At 47.1% G+C, this 25,395-nt stretch overlaps 1 protein-coding gene and 1 long non-coding RNA gene across 2 annotated transcripts in view; both read right to left on the bottom strand.

Moving 5' to 3' along the window:
• Positions 1-3,958, bottom strand: part of ASCC3 (activating signal cointegrator 1 complex subunit 3) — a 117,268-nt gene extending 113,310 nt beyond the window's left edge. Inside the window, exons 1-2 of the mRNA XM_032973575.2 lie at positions 3,617-3,958; positions 11-131 (exon numbers count right to left, since the gene is read on the bottom strand). Coding sequence (XP_032829466.2) covers positions 11-118 — 108 coding nt within the window. The 5' untranslated portion in view covers positions 119-131; positions 3,617-3,958. The remainder of the gene's footprint in view (positions 1-10; positions 132-3,616) is intronic.
• A 5,534-nt stretch (positions 3,959-9,492) lies between these two features.
• LOC142931268 (uncharacterized) lies at positions 9,493-18,534 on the bottom strand. The gene is made up of 2 exons (XR_012947283.1): positions 16,108-18,534; positions 9,493-11,097 (listed from the first exon to the last, which is right to left on the bottom strand). It is a non-coding gene; the product is annotated as an uncharacterized LOC142931268 (long non-coding RNA).
• Positions 18,535-25,395: the final 6,861 nt, after the last annotated feature.

The raw sequence follows: 25,395 nt of genomic DNA, 5'->3' as shown, positions 1-25,395 counted from the left end.
CGGCGCTTACCTGCAGGTCAAGGTCTGAGTCCGTGTCTGGCTCAAAGCTGCTATTGCTGACATTGGTGAACGACCGCAGGGCATTCGTGAGCCTGGGAAGCTCCATTGTCATCAACATCTCTCCTCTCTCCCTACAACAGAAGAATAATAATAATAATACCAAGAATAATGAGAGCACAAAAGGTAAAATATCCTTGTGTTTTAACAAGTGACTTGGTGATGCTGTGCCGACTGCAGTGTACAATAAACACACAAATAACAGTGTGACCTTAAAAATTAAAAAACATATAGTAGGCAACTTTGTGGCCAATGGCCTTTCTTCACAGCACACAAATGATTTGTTGCATTGTTGAAATATCGCCCCCCACCCCACCCCCGAGTATTTTGTTTGTAATGTGGCCAGCACCATCACAGGATAGGGATGGTGAGGCGAGCAATACCAACACACGCACGCACAAAGAGCACATCACACAACGACACGGGTATCTAAAAAAAAGTGCTTCGCGCATGTAACCACCAGTAATCACTAAGACGAAACAAAGATAAAGTATAATGATGTTGTGCAAATCCCCGCTTATTTTTCTTCTACTGTGGAATACCTAGAGGTGATTCCACACTGGCTTGTCAATTCACTGCTGGATGAGAGTTCCCCCCCCCCCATGCCGTGCATCACTGACTGTATCTCAATGTACTTTGGTGCAACATTACAGCATTAACTAAATAACTCTACGATGACATCCACCTCTCTGCATGCTTCTCGGGTTTCAAAGCTATCCTCTACTCTTAGGCCTGTGTATATATCATATGCAATCTCGTGTATGTATTGTTTATACGAGTCCTTGCACGTCAAGAAGAATACACGTAAAATGTATTATGAAGAGCGTTAGGAGGCATTTGCCTCCATCGAGGGGCCATGAGAGAATGGCAGAAATGCCATATTCATATGGCAATAAGTTTCATTTAAAGATCGGCGACTTTACTGTATATACTTACAGGGGAGTGGTGTCATTGTGGATCGTGCGCATTGACGTCACGTTCAATCCCGGGGCCACGAGGCACATTGCCATCAGCAGAAACACACATGAAACCATTTCGATAACCTCCTGGGTGAACTCAAGCTTATATATATTTAAAAATAATTCAATGAAATGAAGAACACCAGTACAGGGGAAACAAAGGTGGCTGGGTCTGCGAGGTTCTGGCCACACCATTCGCCTTAATAATTGCGACAATGTATAAATGCAATTATATACGGCACTCAATATTGCTTCGTATACATACAGCCGATGACCCAATCGCCGGTGAAGTGCCCGCTCTCGCCAGATCACAGAAGCTATGCTTGGAGGCCTTCATCCAGCAGTAGATCGTCCATGCCTGATGATGATACATCATGGGACCTCCTTTGCCAATACCAAAATATGAGAATAGGCTTTCCCATTTTTTCTGGCAACAAAACAGCTGTGTTAAGATGTTAAAACACCGAACTGAAACCTTTTACAAGGAATCACGTCTGCATCAATGTCTGCATCTGTTTGAGACGAGGCTCGAAAGAAAGCTGTCTTTGGTGTGGACCAATAAGATTCAAAGACAATGCCACATATATTATCAGAGTATGTTTTTTTACATTCTGACCACAAGTATTGTGGTTAATGCAGACATGATTCCTTGTAAAAGGTTTCAGTTTGGTGTTTTAACATCTTAACACAGCTGTTTTGTTGCCAGAAAAAAGGGGAAATCCTCTTCTCTGATGATGATCAAGTGATGATGGGCCAAGTCGACCGTATAAGGAGATCAGTGAATATGATCTTCCGGTAGTGGCGCTGAGCCAGTGGTGGAAATTCCACATTCCTATGGTCGGGGCGCATTAATTGCACGTCAACCACCGTTTCACTTCCCACAACGTGGTACTGCGGTGAAGTATGGTCAAACAACCACTGAACCAGCGTGACGTATGGGCACAACTGAACCAGCGTGGGGAAGTATGGTTAACCAGTGAACGAGCGTGGGGAAATGTTGATTTGAAGCTTTCGTGACTGCAGGGATCCATACTCTTTGGTTCTTTCGGTAAAGTCACGTAGGTATACAAAATAATATTAGATCACGACGTTTCACACCTTATATATAAAGACAAATTAAATTAAGAACACCAGTACAAGGGGGAAACAACACAAACAACCGTCATCACACCTGATAATGGTTGCTTGTGTTGCGATCGAAACGTCGTGATCTATTATTATTTTTACCTACGTGACTTTACCGAAAGAACCAAAGAGTATATGAGCGTGGTGAAGTATGGTCAAACAAGCGTGGTAAAGTATGGTTAACTAGCGTGGTAAAGTTTGGTTAACTAGCGTGGTGAAGTTTGGTTAACGAGCGTGGTAAAGTTTGGTTAACTAGCGTGGTAAAGTATGGTTAACTAGCGTGGTAAAGTTTGGTTAACTAGCGTGGTGAAGTTTGGTTAACGAGCGTGGTAAAGTTTGGTTAACTAGCGTGGTGAAGTATGGTTAACTAGCGTGGTAAAGTTTGGTTAACTAGCGTGGTGAAGTTTGGTTAACTAGCGTGGTAAAGTATGGTTAACTAGCGTGGTGAAGTATGATTAACGAGCGTGGTGAAGTATGGTTAACTAGCGTGGTAAAGTATGGTTAACGAGCCTGGTAAAGTTTGGTTAACTAGCGTGGTGAAGTATGGTTAACTAGCGTGGTGAAGTATGGTTAACTAGCGTGGTGAAGTATGGTTAACGAGCGTGGTGAAGTTTGGTTAACTAGCGTGGTGAAGTTTGGTTAACTAGCGTGGTGAAGTATGGTTAACTAGCGTGGTGAAGTATGGTTAACTAGCGTGGTGAAGTATGGTTAACTAGCGTGGTGAAGTATGGTTAACTAGCGTGGTAAAGTATGGTTAACTAGCGTGGTAAAGTATGGTTAACTAGCGTGGTGAAGTATGGTTAACTAGCGTGGTGAAGTTTGGTTAACTAGCGTGGTGAAGTTTGGTTAACTAGCGTGGTGAAGTATGGTTAACGGGCGTGGTGAAGTTTGGTTAACGGGCGTGGTGAAGTATGGTTAACTAGCGTGGTAAAGTATGGTTAACTAGCGTGGTGAAGTTTGGTTAACTAGCGTGGTGAAGTATGGTTAACTAGCGTGGTGAAGTATGGTTAACTAGCGTGGTGAAGTATGGTTAACGGGCGTGGTAAAGTATGGTTAACTAGCGTGGTGAAGTATGGTTAACTAGCGTGGTAAAGTTTGGTTAACGGGCGTGGTGAAGTTTGGTCAACTAGCGTGGTGAAGTATGGTTAACTAGCGTGGTGAAGTTTGGTTAACTAGCGTGGTGAAGTATGGTTAACTAGCGTGGTGAAGTATGGTTAACTAGCGTGGTAAAGTTTGGTTAACTAGCGTGGTAAAGTATGGTTAACTAGCGTGGTGAAGTATGGTTAACTAGCGTGGTGAAGTATGGTTAACGAGCTTGGTGAAGTATGGTTAACGAGCTTGGTGAAGTATGGTCAAGGCCTCACTCGCGGCCTACCGGCTACTTTACGCCACGGATCAAGGGGCTCGCGTGCACCAAGCAGCTTTAAGCAGGCCGACTGTCGACGTTCCTCGACTCGAGTGGAAGTAAAACTCACCGAAAGATCTCGACAGAGACTTTAGATGTCTTCTTGTTTTAGAGCGAACAGCGGGAGCAGTGAAAGCAGCAGCAGCCACTTCGAGTCAATGCGCACTGTCCGTACAGTAACGTCGCACAATCACATGGTTTTGCTTTTCGTGTTAGAAGTGTTGCGTTTTATTTTCTCCGGCACTTAAATTAACCCCCCCCCAAAAAAAAAAAACCCCGGCGGACGGGCGAGTTTGACGGTTATCTTCTGATTGTCGACGTCTCTTTAACGTTCTCGTCCGTCACCAATTGTAGTCGTAGTGACGCCTCTCGTGAGAAGGCCTCGATGAAAAAAATGACAAACAGGGGGGCGGGGCGAGGGGGGCCTGACGTCACGCGCGATTCTTGGGGTTCTATTTTTGTCGCCACACCACCCAATAACCCCCCCACCCAAACACCCCCCCACCACCCAATAATCCCCCACCCAAACACCCCCCCCACCGAAACACCCCCCCCCACCCCACCACCCAAACACCCCCCCCCCCCACCGAAACACCCCCCCCCCCCACCCAATAACCCCCCCACCCAAACACCCCCCCCCACCCAAACACCCCCCCACCCAAACACCCCCCCCCACCCAATAACCCCCCCACCCAAACACCCCCCCACCCAAACACCCCCCCCCACCCAAACAACCCCCCCACCCAATAACCCCCCCATCCAAACACCCCCCACCCAAACACCCCCCCACCCAAACACCCCCCCACCCAAACACCCCCCCCCACCCAAACACCCCCCCCACCGAAACACCCCCCCCCACCGAAACACCCCCCCACCCAAACACCCCCCCCCACCCAAACAACCCCCCCACCCAATAACCCCCCCACCCAAACACCCCCCCCCCCACCCAATAACCCCCCCACCCAAACACCCCCCCACCCAATAACCCCCCACCCAAACACCCCCCCCCCACCCAATAACCCCCCCACCCAATAACCCCCCACCCAAACACCCCCCCCACCCAAACAACCCCCCCCCACCCAAACACCCCCTCACCTAAACACCCCCCCCCCCACCCAATAACCCCCCCACCCAATAACCCCCCACCCAAACACCCCCCCCACCCAAACAACCCCCCCCACCCAAACACCCCCCCACCCAAACACCCCCCCACCCAAACACCCCCCCACCCAATAACCCCCCCACCCAAACACCCCCCCACCCAAACACCCCCCCACCCAATAACCCCCCCACCCAAACACCCCCCCACCCAAACACCCCCCCCCACCGAAACACCTCCCCCCCCCACCCAATAACCCCCCACCCAAACACCCCCCCCCTCACCCAAACACCCCCCCCCCACCCAATAACCCCCCACACCCAAACACTCCCCCCCCCCCCTCCAAATAAAAGCCGAATGGGCCACATTTTGGGCGGCCTGGCTGGGGTAGAGCTGTTGTAAAGAATATAATACAATTAATATGTTCCACTTAATTTAATTATGTTTGTAATGTGGGACGGACGGAAAACGTTTGAGAGAAAAAAATCTCCAATTGTTTGTTTATATTCACCACAACGTCTTCGATGATTGTTTATATTTTTGTTTTCTTTTATCAGATCATATTTTCATGGAATTGGGATCGATGTTGCAGAGAACGACGAGTAAATGTCAAACAAAAATACTCCAACATGCACATTTATTTTAATTTTACCAGGAGTGATGTGGCGGCGTGATGGTGCGATGAGATGGTGTGCGGTGATGGTTGTGATTAGATGGTGTGACGAGATGGTATCATGGGCCTCGGAATCATTTCAGGAGATTCATTCAAGCAACAGGTTTCAGGTAAAGTCTGCAGACCCATCATTGCTCAGCAAGCGACTGAGTGGACACATTCTCTTGCCACAGTTGCCCTTGGTGAATGTATTGTTAAACATTTTTTTTACCAGGCAAGGTCCTCTGAGCTATATAGCTATTTTTCAGAAGGGACCTGGCCACGAATGGTAGCTCAACGAAGTAGCTTATGTGTAAATGTATAGCAGCCAAATACACTTAAATGCATGTTTATAATGCGGAGGGGAAAACCGGAGGACCCGGAGAAAAATCTACGCGACCACGGCAGGCGTCAGGGTCGAGATCAAACTTATGACCTCCTGTAAACCGGGCGAGGTAGTTAACATCTCCTAGCCACCATGGCGAAGACAGGCCGGGATCAAATGATGAAATAGAGAGAGTGAGCGCAGATAGCAGTGCTTTTTGAAAGCTGAAATTCATTGTGAAAATTATCAAGCGACCGACGTTGCATATTACCTGTACTTGTGTAGTGGAGTAAACAATACGCATAGGAATTGGCCATATACAGTACATACAGACAGACAAGGAGAACGGGTCACATGAGGTCGAACAGGTGGTCGAGTCGCGGGTGGCGTAAGGGAGTCGTGGCACGAGGGCTGTGATTGGTCGAGAGGCTGTTAGTGTTAAGTGGTGGCGTCTGGATGTCTGATGGAGGGGACAGGTGCGAGCTGGCGGAAAACGGCCAGCGAGCCACGTGGCAATTAATTAAGGCGAATGCGAAAGGGGATAAAACGCGAGGTGGTTTTAACGGAGTGGAGTTGCTGCTGGGGAGTTGTTGTTGGAGAGTTGTTGCTGGGCAGTTGTTGGCGAGAGGTGAAGAGATACGAAGAAGACAGCTGGAATGTTAGGGAGGAATAGATAGAGAGCCGGACCCCAAAGACAGTAAATAGCGATAGGGAGAGTCAGCGTTAGCGGAGAGAGATGGAGTCACTGTGTGTGAATAGATAGATGGAGTCACTGTGTGTGAATAGATAGATGGAGTCACTGTGTGTGAATAGACAGACAGGATACTGTGTGTGAATAGATAGAAGAAGAACCACTGTGTGTGGAAGGGAAGACACTGTGTGTGAAGAGATAGAGGATGGAACACTGTGTGTGGAAGGGGATGCACGGACGATGCTGAAGTAAATCGGAGTGTCCGAGTTGGCGGAGCACGGAGAGAATTACTGTGTGTACGGAACGATGGAATAAAAGTGACGGCGGAAAAAGAGACGGTTGTCGTCCGAGTGAATTCACGGCACCACACTTGTGACACTGATTAGAAGAAGCATGGACAGCCGTGACGAAGAAAATAGAGCATGTAGGAATATTGAGGGTCTACACGTTGTGAACGACGAGAGATACGGGATGAGAAACACACTGATTAGAGAACATGTGCAATGTTAGGGACAAGATATTCCTGTTAAGAAAGTTACATTACCTGGTAAGATCCAAAAATAGTCTAGTTGTATATATATTTTGTGTAAGTGATGTGTTTACCTTTCCTGTACTTTGCAGTCCTATCGTGTTTGTATTTTACTGTTTGTTGTGATGTGTTGTGATGTGTGAATTTCAGCTTTATAGCTCATCGGATTCCTCCAGTGTAAATAAAGATTCTGATTCCATAAAAGATGTCGGCTGGTCGGTGAGAATAATGATGCAGTGGCAGCCGAAGGAGGAGAACACGCCCGGGGGTACATTAAAACGCAATGCCATGGTCGCGGTAATCAATTTGGAAGAGAATGAACAATACACTAACATGTTTTAGACGTCGTCTGCTTCAGAGATGACATGTGCTGTTTATTATGGATTTTGATGTGCTGAATTCCAATGTGACAATTAAAACAACTGAATGGCTACATTTTACGTCTATCTATATTGTGAGATAGTAGAGTTTTACTCATAAATTGTGAACCTAGGTCTTTTCATGTGTTTATGGTTGCTTTACATGATAACATGTCACCTGTGCTGTTCATGTAACACTTAAAAAATAAGCAAAAGGATTATATAAATAAAATGTATTCTGAAACAAAGGGCAAAACACTTATGTATAAGTATATATTTTAGTCCTTATTCAGGGTCTACTCGGCGCTTCTTGGCTTGTCTCTTGTATTCATTAATGGAGCATCTCTTGTCATTGTCCAGCGATAGTCTGCAAGCATTGATGGGCTCCATTTGCCCTGATAGCGTTTTTCCAATGTTACAATGTCCTGGTGAAATCGCTCACCATGCTCGTCGCTCGCTGCTCTGCAGTTTGGTGGGAAAAAAAATCTCGGATGAGAGTGCAAAAAATGTATCTTTAGTGGAATGTTGCAACCAAGGCTTTTATATGCCTTGAGGAGGTTTTCCACCAACTCCCTGTAGTTGTCTGCCTTGTTGTTTCCGAGAAAATGTGTTGCCACTAACTGGAAGGTTTCCCATGCCGTCTTTTCCTCGCCACGGAGTTTACTGTCAAATGCATCACCTCGAAGAAGTTCACGAATCTGAGGACCAACAAAGACACCTTCCTTTAACTTATCTTCACTTAACCTTGGAAATTTTCTACGGAGATACTGTACTTGTAAGCTGCTTGTGTTTTGTCCATGGCTTTGACAAAGTTCTTCATCAGACCCAGTTTGATGTGTAAGAGTGGTAACAAAATCTTCCTTGATTCAACTAGTGGTGGCTGCTGAACACTTTTTCTCCCAGGCTCAAATGACTGTGGGAGTGGCCAATCTATCTTGATGTAGTGGGAATCTCTCCCAAGACTATCCCATTCGCAGAGAGAACAGCAGTACTTTGTGTATCCAGTCTGCAGACCAAGCAAGAGAGCAACAACCTTCAAATCGCCACAGAGCTACCACTGATGTTGGTCATAGTCTATGCACCTCAAAAGTTGTTTCATGTTGTCATAGGTTTACTTCATATGGACTGCATGACCAACTGGAATTGATGGCAAAACATTTCCATTATGCAGCAAAACAGCTTTTAGAATCATCTTCGATGAAACAATGAACAGTCTCCACTCGTCTGGACCATGAACGATGTTGAGGGCTGCCATCACACCATCGATTTTGTTGCAGGCTACGAGATCACATTCCATGAAGAAGAATGGGACAAGTTCCTTTTGACGGTCACGGAACATGGAAACCTTAACATCACCTGCCAGGAGATGCCACTGCTGCAGCCTGGAGCCCATCAGCTCTGCCTTACTCTTGGGTAGTTCTAAATCCCTGATGGTTCAGGACCAGAAGTTTCATCCTCTTCCTCGTCTAACTCAAGTGAGAATGATTCTGGTGCATCAGGAAGCGACAGTCCTTCTCCGTGAGCTACTGGGCATATAGCTGATGTAATGTTTGGATAATGCACAGTCCACTTTTTCTTATTTGACACACCTTTCCCAACTGGAGGTGCCATGCAGAAGTAACAATTGCTGATATGATCTGTGGGCTCTCTCCAAATGATTGGCACTGCAAAAGGCATACATTTCCTTTTCCTGTTCAACCACTGGTGAAGATTTGTTGCACAAGTGTTGCAGCATATGTGTGGGGCCCACATCTTGTCATGATCTCCAATTTTGCAGCCAAAATAAAGGTGATAGGCTTTAAATTAACCATAGTGGTTATACTGCGCTTGTGTGATGCAAAAGTCACTTCACCACAAACATAGCAGACGTTATCTGCTTTGTTCACACAAGTACGAGGCATCTCTGCTCACTTTTGCTAAACAGAAATGTGTTCAATCTTTTGATTTAAAGCTTTCGTGACTGCAGGGATTCATATTTTTGGTTCTTTCGGTAAAGTCACGTAGAAGGGAACAATAAAATTATCACGACGTTTCGACTGCAACACAAGCAATCATCATCAGGTGTGAAAACCACAACACTGCAACACAAGCAATCATCATCAGGTGTGAAAACCACAACACCTGATGATGATTGCTTGTGTTGCAGTCGAAACGTCGTGAGAATTGTATTGTTTTATATTGTTATTATTTTATTGTTTCCCTTCTACGTGACTTTACCGTAAGAACCAAGAATAGAAATGTGTTCCTTTGCAAAATCAAACACTGACAAATAAGAGAGCACGACACTATGATTTCTAGAGCTGATGTAGGAAAATTTATTCAGCAGAGGGATGTAAGCCTGGTTATGATTGCATCATCCATAACTTCTAGGAGTAACATGATGCAATTCATAACATGTATGACGCAATACCAGGTTCAGATTGCATCATTCATTGTTTGCTCAAAAAGCAAGCACTGTCCAAACTCAGTCATATATTTATTCATAGATCCAGCCAAGGTTTTATTTGAGTGATTTCTGGTTTAAAATAAGATCCCTTCCCTTGATAACTCACATATCCTCCGCCATTCCCAAGTCAAGGGTCGTATATACTTCCCCAGTAGCATATCTTGAAAACTAGAGCCAATCAACAATTTTAAGCATCATTTTAATTCTCAGTGACCCAGAATTAGTAAAGTTGGGCTACATTTATTTCGGAAGCATTTTGTCTGTAGACCAGGGTTATCAGAGCTTGTTTTGTTTGCATGTTCACCACAAGTACGTATGGTTAATGCAGACTTGATTATTTGCAAAAGGTTTATATTGGGCGTTTGAACATCTTAACACCACCCGCTTTGTCGCCAGAAAGGGTGAAACCTATTGTTATTATTTTTCATACAAACGATACCACCAATCATGCAGACGATTTCGATGCTTCGTCTCAAATGGACTCTCACCCGGTCGGTGAAATCCCAGGCCAGCGCCCACCAGATGGCAGCATTGGAACGTCGAATGAAACAGAAAGCGGATTATGGTCAATCTTGACTTAAAGCTTTCGTGGCTGCAGGAGTTCACATTCTTTGGGTCATTGGAAGGATTTGATAAACCATTTCGGGTCTTAATTGATTGTTCACGCTTACGGTGGCTTTTAGACAGCATCCATTATTTTCGTCTCCCCCATCCTCTTTTCCGAACATAGATGGACTCGTCCATCTGAATAACTGCCAAATCGCACTCCGTGGTGCTAACGTTAAAAAAGAAAAACGCCACTTTTTAAAATTTTCTTGTTGTGGTTTTCACACCTGATGATGTTGATTGCTTGTGTTGCAGTCGAAACGTCGTGATAATTTTATTGTTTTATATTTTTATTCTTTAATTGTTTCCCTTCTACGTGACTTTACCAAAAGAACCAAGAATATGAATCCCTGCAGTCACGAAAGCTTTAAATCAAAATTCTTTGGGTCTTTCGGTAAAGTCACGTAGATTTTTGTCATTTTTTTTGTTCTACATGACTTTACCGAAAGACCCAAAGAATACGTTATGATGGTAGGCAGTGAATGGTGCTCGGTTCAGCGAGGCGATCGATGCAGATGACAGTCATGGGGATTGTCCCTGGCTCAACGTGCACTGCGTGTCCATCAGTGGCGATTCTTCAAGTCTCAACCACACAGTCGCGACACCCCGCGCTGATTTCGCACCTCCGATTAGCACGCTCGGCGACTAGGGGTGCGAAAGAAGTTCGACATGACACGTGCACACAACACTTTATTTTTTTAAATAAACAACTGGTACCATCATCGCAATGCCTAATACACCTTGATACATGTGCAGGGATTGTTTTGTGCAATCCACTGCTGGATGAAGGCCTGCCCAAGCAGATGCGGGTTGTGGAGGTTATTTGGCCATACTTCACCACGTTCTGCCAGTGGGAAACAAAGAATAAAATAATTCTTGGTCAGAGGAGAACATTTTTTTTATCAACCTCTTATTTACCAAAAAGTTGTCATATAACTGCACGGTACACGATTCAGTATTATTACGGTGCATGCATACACATATACAATCAAACATGCATTGCACACACACACTATGGACATGGCAGACGGCTCTGCCACGTCGCAATCCACCTGGCACCTGCAACGCGAGCTCCTCCGATTAGCACGGTTGGCAACGTACGGTGCGAAAGAAGTTCAACAATACATACACGCGTTGATTTACATCGCAGCACTATGCAGTCGGTTTCCAGTTCACGATGGTCCACATTTACGACGTTTGTGTCGAGTAATTCCACCATGGATCGATTTACGACGTATTTTTTCTGCACGACTCAGGACACATTTAAATGAGAGTCAGTCTGGTTTTCGATGTGACCCGGCGAGGAGCTTTTGTTATCCTCAAATGTTTTTTTTAATGGATGTGTTACATATTAAACCCAGTTAGATACGGCAAGTCATGTTTCTACTGTCTATGGCAGGGTTCCCGAACCCCTGGGCAGCGGACCGATACTGGTCCATGGCCTGTTAGGAACCGGCCTCACAGCAGGAGGCGAGCGGTGAATCCGCACGTGGCTCGCTCCCATTATTTTATTATTTACCTATTCCGTCCGCGCCTCTTTCCCGCACTGCGCACTTGTCTCAGTCACGTGGTGTTGGTAATCCCACAAGCTAACCCCTAATAGCCACAATGAGTAAGTCCACAAGATCTAACCCTAGTAGCCACAATGAGTAAGCCCACAAGATCTAACCCCTAATAGCCACAATGAGTAAGTCCACAAGATCTAACCCTAGTAGCCACAATGAGTAAGCCCACAAGATCTAACCCCTAGTAGCCACAATGAGTAAGCCCACAAGATCTAACTCTAGTAGCCACAATGAGTAAGCCCACACGATCTAACCCCTAGTAGCCACAATGAGTAAGCCCACAAGCTAACCCCTAGTAGCCACAATGAGTAAGCCCACAAGCTCTAACCCCTAGTAGCCACAATGAGTAAGCCCACAAGATCTAACCCCTAGTAGCCACAATGAGTAAGCCCACAAGATCTAACCCCTAGTAGCCATTATGAGTAAGCCCACAAGCTCTAACCCTTAGTAGCCACAATGAGTAAGCCCACAAGCTCTAACCCCTAGTAGCCACAATGAGTAAGCCCACAAGATCTAACCTTAGTAGCCACAATGAGTAAGTCCACAAGCTCTAACCCCTAGTAGCCACAATGAGTAAGCCCACAAGCTCTAACCCCTAGTAGCCACAATGAGTAAGCCTACAAGCTAACCCCTAGTAGCCACAATGAGTAAGCCCACAAGCTCTAACCCCTAGTAGCCACAATGAGTAAGCCCACAAGCTCTAACCCCTAGTAGCCACAATGAGTAAGCCCACAAGCTAACCCCTAATAGCCACAATGAGTAAGTCCACAAGCTCTAACCCCTAGTATCCACAATGAGTAAGCCCACAAGCTCTATCCCCTAGTAGCCGCAATGAGTAAGCCCATAAGCTCTAAACCTAATAGCCACAATGAGTAAGTCCACAAGATCTAAACCCTAGTAGCCACAATGAGTAAGCCCACAAGCTAACCCCTAGTAGCCACAATGAGTAAGTCCACAAGATCTAACCCCTAGTAGCCACAATGAGTTAGCCCACAAGCTCTAACCCCTAGTAGCCACAATGAGTAAGCCCACAAGCTCTAACCCCTAGAAAACCACAATGAGTAAGCCCACAAGCTCTAACCCTAGTAGCCACAATGAGTAAGCCCACAAGCTCTAACCCCTAGTAGCCACAATGAGTAAGCCCACAAGCTCTAACCCCTAGTAGCCACAATGAGTAAGCCCACAAGCTAACCCCTAGTAGCCACAATGAGTAAGTCCACAAGATCTAACCCCTAGTAGCCACAATGAGTAAGCCCACAAGCTCTAACCCCTAGTAGCCACAATGAGTAAGCCCACAAGCTCTAACTCCTAGTAGCCACAATGAGTAAGCCCATAAGATCTAACCCCTAGTAGCCACAATGAGTAAGCCCACAAGCTCTAACCCCTAGTAGCTACAATGAGTAAGCCCACGAACTCTAACCCCTAGTAGCCACAATGAGTAAGCCCACAAGCTCTAACCCCTAGTAGCCACAATGAGTAAGTCCACAAGCTCTAACCCCTAGTAGCCACAATGAGTAAGCCCACAAGCTAACTCCTAGTAGCCACAATGAGTAAGCCCACAAGCTCTAACCCCTAGTAGCCACAATGAGTAAGCCCACAAGCTCTAACCCCTAGTAGCCACAATGAGTAAGCCCACAAGATTTAACCCCAAGTAGCCACAATGAGTAAACCCACAAGCTCTAACCCCTAGTAGCCACAATGAGTAAGCCCACAAGATCTAACCCCTAGTAGCCACAATGAGTAAGCCCACGAGCTAACCCCTAGTAGCCACAATGAGTAAGCCCACAAGCTCTAACCCCTAGTAGCACAATGAGTAAGTCCACAAGCTCTACCCCCTAGTAGCCACAATGAGTAAGCCCACGAGCTAACTCCTAGTAGCCACAATGAGTAAGCCCACGAGCTCTAACCCTAGTAGCCACAATGAGTAAGCCCACAAGCTCTAACCCCTAGTAGCCACAATGAGTAAGTCCACAAGCTCTAACCCCTAGTAGCCACAATGAGTAAGCCCACAAGCTAACTCCTAGTAGCCACAATGAGTAAACCCACAAGCTCTAACCCCTAGTAGCCACAATGAGTAAGCCCACAAGCTAACCCCTAGTAGCCACAATGAGTAAGCCCACAAGCTCTAACCCCTAGTAGCCACAATGAGTAAGTCCACAAGCTCTAACCCCTAGTAGCCACAATGAGTAAGCCCACAAGATCTAACCCCTAGTAACCACAATGAGTAAGCCCACAAGCTCTATCCCCCTAGTAACCACAATGAGTAAGCCCACAAGCTCTAACCCCTAGTAGCCACAATGAGTAACCCCAAAAGCTCTAACCCCTAGTAGCCACAATGAGTAAGCCCACAAGCTCTAACCCCTAGTAGCCACAATGAGTAAGTCCACAAGCTCTAACCCCTAGTAGCCACAATGAGTAAGCCCACAAGCTCTAACCCCTAGTAACCACAATGAGTAAGCCCACAAGCTCTAACCCCTAGTAGCCACAATGTGTAAGTCCACAAGCTAACCCCTAGTAGCCACAATGAGTTAGCCCGCAAGCTCTAACCCCTAGTAGCCACAATGAGTAAGCCCACAAGCTAACCCCTAGTAGCCACAATGAGTAAGCCCACAAGCTCTAACCCCTAGTAGCCACAATGAGTAAGCCCACAAGCTCTAACCCCTAGTAGCACAATGAGTAAGTCCACAAGCTCTACCCCCTAGTAGCCACAATGAGTAAGCCCACGAGCTAACTCCTAGTAGCCACAATGAGTAAGCCCACGAGCTCTAACCCTAGTAGCCACAATGAGTAAGCCCACAAGCTCTAACCCCTAGTAGCCACAATGAGTAAGTCCACAAGCTCTAACCCCTAGTAGCCACAATGAGTAAGCCCACAAGCTAACTCCTAGTAGCCACAATGAGTAAACCCACAAGCTCTAACCCCTAGTAGCCACAATGAGTAAGCCCACAAGCTAACCCCTAGTAGCCACAATGAGTAAGCCCACAAGCTCTAACCCCTAGTAGCCACAATGAGTAAGTCCACAAGCTCTAACCCCTAGTAGCCACAATGAGTAAGCCCACAAGATCTAACCCCTAGTAACCACAATGAGTAAGCCCACAAGCTCTATCCCCCTAGTAACCACAATGAGTAAGCCCACAAGCTCTAACCCCTAGTAGCCACAATGAGTAACCCCAAAAGCTCTAACCCCTAGTAGCCACAATGAGTAAGCCCACAAGCTCTAACCCCTAGTAGCCACAATGAGTAAGTCCACAAGCTCTAACCCCTAGTAGCCACAATGAGTAAGCCCACAAGCTCTAACCCCTAGTAACCACAATGAGTAAGCCCACAAGCTCTAACCCCTAGTAGCCACAATGTGTAAGTCCACAAGCTAACCCCTACTAGCCACAATGAGTTAGCCCGCAAGCTCTAACCCCTAGTAGCCACAATGAGTAAGCCCACAAGCTAACCCCTAGTAGCCACAATGAGTAAGCCCACAAGCTCTAACCCCTAGTAGCCACAAGGAGTACAAAACAAACGTCGCTGGAGAGTTTCTTTGAAAATGGGGAAAGACCCAATGATGACCCCCCCACCCCCCCCGTCCGTGAAAAAATTGTCTTCCACGAAACCGGTCCCTGGTGCCAAAAAAGTTGGGGACCGCTGGTATATGGGAAATAGGGTCCGATTTACGACAGGGTTTCCAGGAACGCATTGTGTCGTAAAAGCGGGGACCACCTGTACGTGAATATCTACACACAGGCGTGGGTGTATGGACGTCACTTCGACGCATTTGAGGGCCCAATGAGACGAACGTGTCTCTGACAACGCGGAAAGTCAGACAAATTCGTCAATAAGACTGTGGTCTAAAAATGAAAAAAAATATATATTATAGGCGACGTTTCAGGCAATGCCCCCTTTTTCATAGCACATACAACGTAGAGCAGGGATGCGAGCATGAATGTTTCGGGGCATGAAAATTAAGTGATAACAAAAAACAATCGTACGGACAAAAAAAGCTAAATTAACAAAATAAATTTGCGTCACGCAACAACCGTGCAGGGTAGGTTAAAGCGAAATTGATTGTGTTATTCAAATGTAACATTTTCATCTCCGTCAATTTAAACTTAATATTTCCATCACCGGATCATAACCGCACATCGATCCAGTACGATGTTTTAATGGAACACTCCGTTTCAGCATAGGTTGATCGTTGTGATCATCATCATTATTGCTTCAGCTCATTAAGACTAATCAATGTACGTAAATTGGTCTCTCTGACCAAAGTGGTTAATTAACGGCAGATTACACGTTACCTCCCAAGAGGGTTAACAATCTCTTCATGTTGTCAACCATCGCGCGGTGTCACTGGTGACCTTGTGACGGCTCTTCCTGATTTGCGTCGTTTTCGTTTTTTGTTGTTGTTGGTGGGGCCACGTCGGCGTCTCGGCACCCAGAGAGTGGCGGTGGATGGCGGCCGAGGGAGGGGCACAGGACCATCTCTTTGCTCATGAGCTTGCAATAGTGGCTTGTTATTGGCCGCGGGTGGAATTATGTTTCCCCTTCGCCTACCCCTTCCCCCGTAATGTTTCTTCCACGGGAGTACTTAAACGGTTGCCCGTGGAAACGGCGTTGGATTTACGCTTAAAGTTAATCTGTTGTGCCTTCTTAAACTTCTGATTTGCATATTTAAGTGCGCGTTATTGAGTAGGATTGAGTCAATTCAGAAAATGTATATTTTTACTTTTTACATTATTACAAAACTTTATAATGAATCATTTACAAAAAATAATTGTTGCTTACAATTGTGTTACCAAACTAAAGCCCCAATGTCTCTGACATGGGAATATGTTTGATTCCTGAGCCATGAATTCGTTAAAATTAAATAGTTATCTTTGCATGTTTAGTAAATGTTACTCATGCTTTCATTGATTCGAGCATAAGTAAGCCCATGAAACCATTGTAACTTGACCGTTTAAAACCATCTTGAACATGCATAACATTATACAACCATCATGTTCTGATTTTAAGCTCCGACATAAACATTATAACATGTATACCGGAGAGCTTTAGGTAACAACTGTTTTGACTTCAAAGACCCTACTTAAATCTAAGACGTTAAAATAAGTTGCGCAAAACGAGCCATCATGAATTAAATTCAGGTTTATTTTGGTTAACAAGGGTGAGAAACTCAAGGGATGAGGGATGGTTCTCGTTTGCAAGGGTTATATGGGTCACCAAAAATGGCAAAAAGCAAAACAACTTAAGTGGTAACATTATTTGGTGATGCTCAGTAGCGTGACGAGCATGTGGGCCAGGGGGTGCCTTGACCCCCCCCCCGTCACCCCCTAGTGGCCAAAGCTACGAGTTGGGGCTCCCTTGACAACCACCGTGACATATTTTCAACAGCAGTGCAAAAGGAACAAACACTTATTTAAAACGCAGTTTGAATTAACATTTTATTCAAATTATTTCATTTACGTTGCACGTTTTATTTTTGTTTAATTAGGAACAGTGCCGTTCAGGCTTCTGCAAATTGGGCAAATCAAATATTGGGGTCTCCATATGACCGATTGCCGCAGCCCCTCAGCTGATCTAGTGTCGTTACTACGTCACTGGTGATGCTGCTGCTGCTGCGTTGGCAGTGGTGCATAAGCACATTTAAAAACAACAACAAAAATCACACGTTCATAACACCGTGGTCTTAAAAAATAAATAAAAAATAAGAGGTGACGTTTCGGGCAATGGGCCTTATCTATCGCACGTCTTCACAGTACATGCGCTTCTTCATAACACGTGCGTTATGAAGGGCCATTCTCCAAAACGTCACCGATCAGATATTTTTGTTTCCTTTAAATCCACAGTGTTGTTGACGAGTGTGTTGAGATTGTTGTTAATTGCACACTCCTGTCAGCACAGCATCACCAAAGAACGTGTTCGTAGGTAGAGGTGACCGGTGGCTCAGAGACCAGAGCTCTGACCTGGCAGGGCCCTGACCCTGGGTTCAAATCCAAGGCAAGCCGCTTGTGATTAAACGAGGTTCCCAAAAGGGTGCCGTGAGTTAATCGTCTCAGTCCCATCATCAATGACTGTGCAATGAATTCCAGCCAGCTATGACAGTTGCAAATATAAAATGTGACCGTCATACAACAGATATTATACTGCCGTATGCAGAGTGGGTGGCAAAGCGCTGCCGTGTGCAGATCTCGGAAGTGGTTCTACGATATCAGCTTCCACGGGCCGTTGTTCAACACGAAGGGTTGGTTCGCCCTGCTCTGCGAGGCATGGCTTCTTCATATCGTGACCAGGCACGGATATAGCAGGGAAAAAAACACTTAAAGGACAAAATATTATAGAACGCACGTCGTGACAATAGCACAAGTCAAATCGTATTCCCTTAAGTGTCCCGCTAGCATATGCAACTTGAGGCCAGAACAGCCATTTCGCTGTGACATTAAAGCCCACAATTTAATTAACAGCATACTGTCCCAAGCTGACCTGGTTGGCTCAATTAATGCTGTTGGCGCTTTGCCGTACGCGCTGGTACAAGCCCGGGGAAGAAAAAAAATCTCTCTCTCTGTAGCGTTATTTCACTTGACCCAGAAAGACATGCCTTTACAAACACACTGATGCACGCACACAAACACACGTCCATGCGGTACTGGTAAACAAGCACTGACACGCACACATCGATGAAGACAAAGGTTATAATAGGACAAAGATCCCCTCTATAACCTCAACGGACTGTAAGGGCAAGTGCTGTTAGCGAGCACCTATGAAGGACGGGACGACACACAACGGAGTTAGTGACCAGGATCATGCCCGGCCGCCTTTGTCTCCCTCGTGGCAATGTTTACACATCGCACCAGGTACTCATTTGCGGCTGAGTTGGACGAGGGGATGTTCAGTACCGGCTCAGATAATCGTCGCTGGTGTTGGTGGCCGTGAGCGGTAATCGTTGCGCAGCGCGCTAACCGCTGTGACACCACTCCCACGGTGACGCACACACACACACGCGCACACACTGATGCACACACACACACTGATGCACACACACACACACCGATGCACACACACGCACACACTGATGCGCACGCGCACACACACACTGGTAAACACACGCTGACACACACACACACGCCGTGTCTAATACTAACACATACGAACTCTAATTCACGCACACTGTGTTTATATTAATTATGCTAGGATTATTAAAATATATATTTTTTTGTATTACCAAGAACCAGAACGAAAAAAGAAAAAGTAAAATTCCGGTTACCGGTTTTTGCCGCACGTATATAAATGTCCAGATGAATAAGCACCACGTGTTTAGATTATTAACTTAGAAACGAAAGCGACCAGCTACTGCAGCGTTGCCATGGTCAGCACGCTGGACTTGCAATCCAGGAGATCGCCGGTTCGACTCCGTCTTCCGGCCGAAACAGCACTGCAAGTTTCTCTAATCCCTCACCGTCTCTGTCCACCCAACAGTAAGATATCGCTACAGTTAGAAGTCTGTGCATCGGCAGATCGCAGGTGGCGGGGTAAAGTGTGGGTACTCGCACCACTTCCAACAAATCTGGTCGACGTGGAAGAGTAGACAAAATACAACTCTAGAATTTGCTTGCTTGCTCGATCGACTGCTTTTTTTTTTTTCCCGACATCAGTGGCATGAGCTCGCAATTGCAGCGCTGCGCTTTTATAGCAAAACTGCACGACATCTCTTGAATATATCGTTGCTATATGCAATGCCGTGGGAAATGGAAGTCTATGGGCAATGTAAATCTATGGGCAAAGCAAGTCCTTGCGCAATGTATGTCGTTGGGCAATGTAAGTCTATGGGCAATGCAAGTCTATGGGCAATGTCAGTATATGGGCAATGTTAGTATATGGGCAATGTAAGTCTATGGGCAATGCAAGTCTATGGGGAATGTAAGTCTAGAGGCAATGTAAGTCTATGGGGAATGCAAGTCTATAGGGAATGTAAGTCTAGGGGATATGTAAGTCTATGGGCAATGCAAGTCTATGGGCAATGTTAGTCTATGGGGAATGTAAGTCTATGCGGAATATAAGTCTAGGGGCAATGCAAGTTTATGGGCAATGTTAGTCTATGGGGAATGTAAGTCTATGGGCAATGCAAGTCTAGGGGCAATGCAAGTCCTTGCGCAATGTATGTCGTTGGGCAATGTAAGTCTATGGGCAATGTAAGTCTACTTTGGTTCTTTCGGTAAAGTCACGTAGAATGAGAATAAAATAATAAATTGATAAAATAAAATAACACAATAATATTATTGTGTTATTATTATTATTGTGTTATTTTATTTTATCAATTTATTATTTTATTCTCATTCTACGTGACTTTACCGAAAGAACCAAAGAAGATGAATCATTGCAGTCACGAAAGCTTTAAATCGAAATGTAAGTCTACCTGTAATGTAAGTCTACGAACAATATATGTCATGGGCAACGTTAGTCCATGGGCATTGTAAGAGTGAGTCTATGGGCAATGCAAGTCGTCTCTGGGCAATATTATTCTACGTGCAATGTAAGTCTATGGGCAATACAGCAAACCCACTGCGGTCTGCGCTCTTTCAAAAGAGGAGGGAGGAGCAGCAGCAACACGATCTCTCTCTCTCTGTGTGCTAAAGCCCTCTCGCGTCGTGGCCAACAGCGGTAGACCTCGACATCGGTTGACATCGAGCTCCCTGAACGTGTTACCACCGCACGGAAGAACGGAATCAAACATACGTTGGCACCGCAACACTCAATCGCACGTACAAAGATGCTTGAAAAAAAAAACACGCGTTACACAGTTTTGTTGTCGTATGCTCCTTCCCCCACACCCCAAAATGTAAATAGATACAAAAAATTAAATTAAAAAAAAACAGCGCTGGGTGTAATTTTGCACGCTGGGAGTTGAAGTGAACAATGTGGAGAGGGTGGCAGGGGGTTAGTGTGAGATTGGATGATTCCTGTTGATTGTCGGTGCGCACACCCAGGGCGAGATAGATTATCCCTGTTCAGCCCAGAGGCTCGAAAAATGGGATAATCAAAACACAATGGCTCAGATATACAATACAAATATCCACTGCCCTCCCCCAGGGACAAGCACGTGTTTCTCTCCGTACACAATACTAGGGACACGGTGCAGGTGCAGCAGGCCTGTAATCGCTCGCTCGTGCCACGGCTGGCCTCCCCCTCTCCAGAGGTAACTCTCGACTGGGGAGCGGCTCGAGATGGGAATTTTGCCGACTCTTCCGCGCAGAAGTGGGAGTACCCACACTTTAAATTTTGATTTAAAGCTTTCGTGACTGCAGCAATTCATATTCTTAGCTCTTTCGGTAAAGTCACGTTGAAGGGAAACAATAAAATATATATAAAACAATATATTAAACAATATATATTTTATTATTTTATTGTTTCCCTTCAACGTGACTTTACCGAAAGAGCTAAGAATGCCCACACTTTAACCCACCACACGGGCCCCCCTGATCGACTTAACCGGGCTGTAGCCATGTATACTGCTGGGTGGACGGAGGTGGGAGAGTGGCGGGGGTTTAAGAAACGTAGCAATTGTTTAAACTGCCGCGCAGTGCGATATCCATTACACCACGGCGGCATTCCACGAACCCTCGACATATGCAATACGACAATTTAATTAAATCAAAGCCCTTTGTTAATCCACTGCTGGATTAAGGCCTCCCTCCCCAAACAGTGTCGGTCACGGGTTTTTTGACCTCAACACGCTGGTCAGTGTGGGTTGGTGAATGGCTGGAGAGGTTTAGATATCACTCGCCACTGATGTTAGCCGTGGTGGCGAATTGTTAACTGCAGCCTCGCCTTGTATACAGCAGGCCATGGGTTCAATCCCGACCCTTACGCCTGCTGTATATTTGGAGTTTGCGGTGTCTCTCTCCCCGTGGTCACTCTGGATTTTTATCCGGGTCCTCTGGTTGTTCCCTACATATTTAGAAACATGTGCTCAGAGTATTCCCCTGCCCCTATACATTTCCACGCAATAATTTCCACGTAATACGCTACTCCGTTAAGCTATCATTCGCTTCTGAAAAGGAAGCGCTATAACTCAGTGGGCCTTACCTGGTAAAATAACAAAAAAATAGTTTACAGTTAATAGTTTTGATGCGGTCGTCTGGGTTTGTACCATATCACGATGTGCTATCACCGTGTCCTATCATTCCCGTCTCTTGTCTGTACATCCATCCTAATTGAAAGTGTGAGCCACAAAAGTTTACGCAATGGAGACAATATTCAACATCTTAGCTTTGGAGGCCCATCCAGTCAGGACCACACGGCCAAAGTCCCTGCGACCCGCCCCCTCCTCCAGCCCCAACACGGCGTCGGGGTCACCGAGGCCACGGCACACAGGGACGACAACGCGTCCACGCCGCACGGCCAACGCGGTGTTTGTTGTGGGTCCTTCTACCCGCACCTCTGATTAGCGCGGATTGGCTACTTCGGGCGGTGCGAAAGGAGTTCAGCTGCGCGCGCACGCACGCACACGCACGTACACGCACGCACACGCACGCACACGCACGCACACGCAAATCGCTTTGATTGACGTCGTTTCGATGTTCGTCGCCGCACCTGTCGGAAGACGCTTCCACGACAGAAACCGGGTTGTTGCTGTACAAAGACAAAGATCCCCCGTATAGCCTTAACAGGCTGTAGAGGCAAGTTCTGTTAGCGAGCACCTATGAAGGCCGGAACGGCGCACGAGGGGGTGGGTGGCCAGCACCACGCCCGGCCGCCTTTGTCTCCCTAGTGGCGATGTTTTACGCACCGCACCAGGTACTCATTTGAGGCTGAGCCGACCTACGGGTGGCCCAGAACCGGTTCAGATAATCATCACTGGTTTTAGTGGCCGTGAGTGAGAATCGAACTCGGCTCGTTGGGTACGTAGCGTAGCGCGCTCCGAAAGACAAAAACCCCCATATAACCTTAACAGACTGTTGAGGCAAGTGTTGTAAGCGAGCAGCACCTATGAAGACTGGCACGGCACACGAGGTGGTGGGTGGCCAACACTACTGGTATTGGCCGTGAGCGGGGATGGAACCCGGGTCGCGGGAGTCGTAGCGCAGCGTAGCGCTAACCGCTACACTACCACACACAACAACAACCGCCATTCACCACTAAGTGGCGGTGACATCACCACGACGCTTGTGCCAGGCCATGTGCACCCTGAGGCCACGTGAAGTGTCGAACGCCCGCTGGCAGGAGGTCACGGGGCAAACCCAGGTGCCTCGGGTCGACTGACTGAGATGACTGGCTGATGCACCACCTGTGCCCCCTACTGTGCCAACCTGCTGTGCCTTAGCCACCCGGCGCTCCGCTCGTTGTTGTGAGCGTCGCTCTTCCATCCTCCGTTGTTGTTGGAGGGCGACTGCCTCCAACTGCCCAGTAGCGTCCTTCACGAGCCTCCTCCAAAGAGGCCGATCTTGACACCGCTGGTACTAGTCATCGGCAAGTCCACTCAGCTCCACGTCCTCCTGTACCACATCACTCCATCTCTTCTCTAGCCCGTGCCGCGCCCGTCTAGCCTCCTCAATCCGGCCGAACAAAAGCTGTTTCGGCATGCGGTGGCTGGGCATGCGGGCTACATGACCCAGGCATCGCAGCCTTGCCCACCGGAGGAGCTCACCAATGGGACCTTGCCCAGATCTTTCAAGGATTTGTGAGCTCCTCACACAATCCAGTCTGGTTAAACCCAGGATGGATCGTAGGCAGGCCAGCCTAAATGTTTCTAACCGGCGAAGATGTTCCATTAGGGGGGTCCAGGTTTCGTAAGCGTAGAGAAGGGAGGGAATGACCGTGGCCGAGAAGACCTGAAGCTTAGTGCGGAGCGACAGACCAGGTTGCTTCCACACAGTGTTACGCAACCGATGAAAAGATATTGCCGCTCGACTGATTCGGAGTGAGACCTCTGCTGTTAAACTGGAGCCGGTCATAAGTACACTGCCCAGGTATAGGAAACTCTCCACTCGCTCCACAACTGCCCCATCACCGATTGGGAGTTGTGGGGGTGGAGTGTCCGATGGTACAAAATGCCCAGGCAGGTGCTTAGTTTTGGTGGGGCTGATGGTAAGGCCCCACCTCTTAGTGGCACGCTCCAGTCTCAGCAGCAGCGTCTCCAACTCCTCCTCTGAATGAGCAGCTATTACCAAATCATCAGCATACATAACGTGGTTGAGCAATAGGGAGCCATCCTTTGACCGCACCCGGGCATCGATCAGCCTCCCATTATATCTGTACCACATGGAGATTCCCCCGGTAAAGCTATTGAAGGCTTCACGAACTACGTGGTCAAAATAGATGTTAAATAATGTGGGAGCCAGAGGACATCCCTGTCGCATCCCAAGGTGTACAGGGAATGGCTCTGACTCCCGGCCACGTCGTTTTACCCGGGCCCGCTCACCATCATGAAGGTCCTTAATGATTGTGAGCAAAGGGTCAGGTACTCCAAAAGCACGAAGAACAACCCAGAGCCCAGGCCTACTGATGGTATCATAGGCCTTGACCAGGTCAATAAAGTAGAGATGTAGGTCTTGTTGGAATTCCCTACACCTCTGCTGTAGCAGACGGACGGAAAATATCGCATCTGTGCAGGACCGCCCTTTCCTTAAACTGCATTGGGGCTCCGCAAGCCTCTCCTCAGCGTGCCTGGCAAGGCGATGTTGAATAATCCTTGCCAGGACCTTTCCCGGCACACTGAGGAGTGAGATGCCCCTGTAGTTGTTACAGTCTGTGCGATCCCCCTTCTTAAAAAGGGGGACCACCAGGGCATCCTTCCAATCCTGCAGAACCCGTCCAGTGGTCCAGACTGTTGTTATGATGTCATATATGGCAGTCTGTGCACAAACGCCACCCTCCCTCAGCATTTCGCTTGGGAGATCATCTCTGCCCGCTGCCTTTCCTGGTCTCAGACTCCGGATCGCCTTCAGTACTTCCTCAACAGATGGCACCTCAGCCAGCCACTCACAGAGGGTGACTTCTTCCAATATTTGAGGCACCGCAGCCTCAGCAGGGTCATCCTCACTTTGTGCCACGATGTTTTCCTGGCTGAGGAATTTTCCCTCCCCAAGGACCTCACAGAAATGCTCAGCAAATCTGCAAATCTGTTCCTGGGGGTCGGAGATTGGATCACCGTTTTTTCACCTAATGATGGTAATAGGTGTGGCGCTGCAGGTCACTTTTTTGATGGAGTTAAATACAGATTTATGATCACGGCCCACTGAGGCAGACTCCATCTCCTCAGCAACCCGTGACCACCACCCATCCTTGCAGCGCCTCACGGCTCTCCGAACCTCCGAGCGAAGGCTGCGGTAAGCCTCCTCATTCTCTGACGTGGGATTCTGTAGCCGATGACAGTGGGCCTGTCGCTTTTTCTCAACCATCCTGAACACCTCCTCTGTCAGCCAGGGTCTCTGGGGAGGTCTGGACCGCGTACCCAAAGCAGCCATTGCAGCTGCATGAGTCACAGTCCTAAACCTCGCCCATTTACCCTCGACATCAGGAGGAGTCGGGGATGATGCCAATCCCAGCCGCAAGCAATGATGAAATTCTCGCTTGCAACTTTCATCAGATAA

Source organism: Petromyzon marinus, chromosome 51 (genome assembly GCF_048934315.1).
Source record: "Petromyzon marinus isolate PM22_M1 ecotype Great Lakes invasive population chromosome 51, UKy_Petmar_22M1.pri1.0, whole genome shotgun sequence".
Lineage (NCBI taxonomy): Eukaryota > Metazoa > Chordata > Hyperoartia > Petromyzontiformes > Petromyzontidae > Petromyzon > Petromyzon marinus.
The sequence above is the reverse complement of the archived record's forward strand: the minus strand, read 5'-3'. Positions and strand labels throughout refer to the sequence as shown.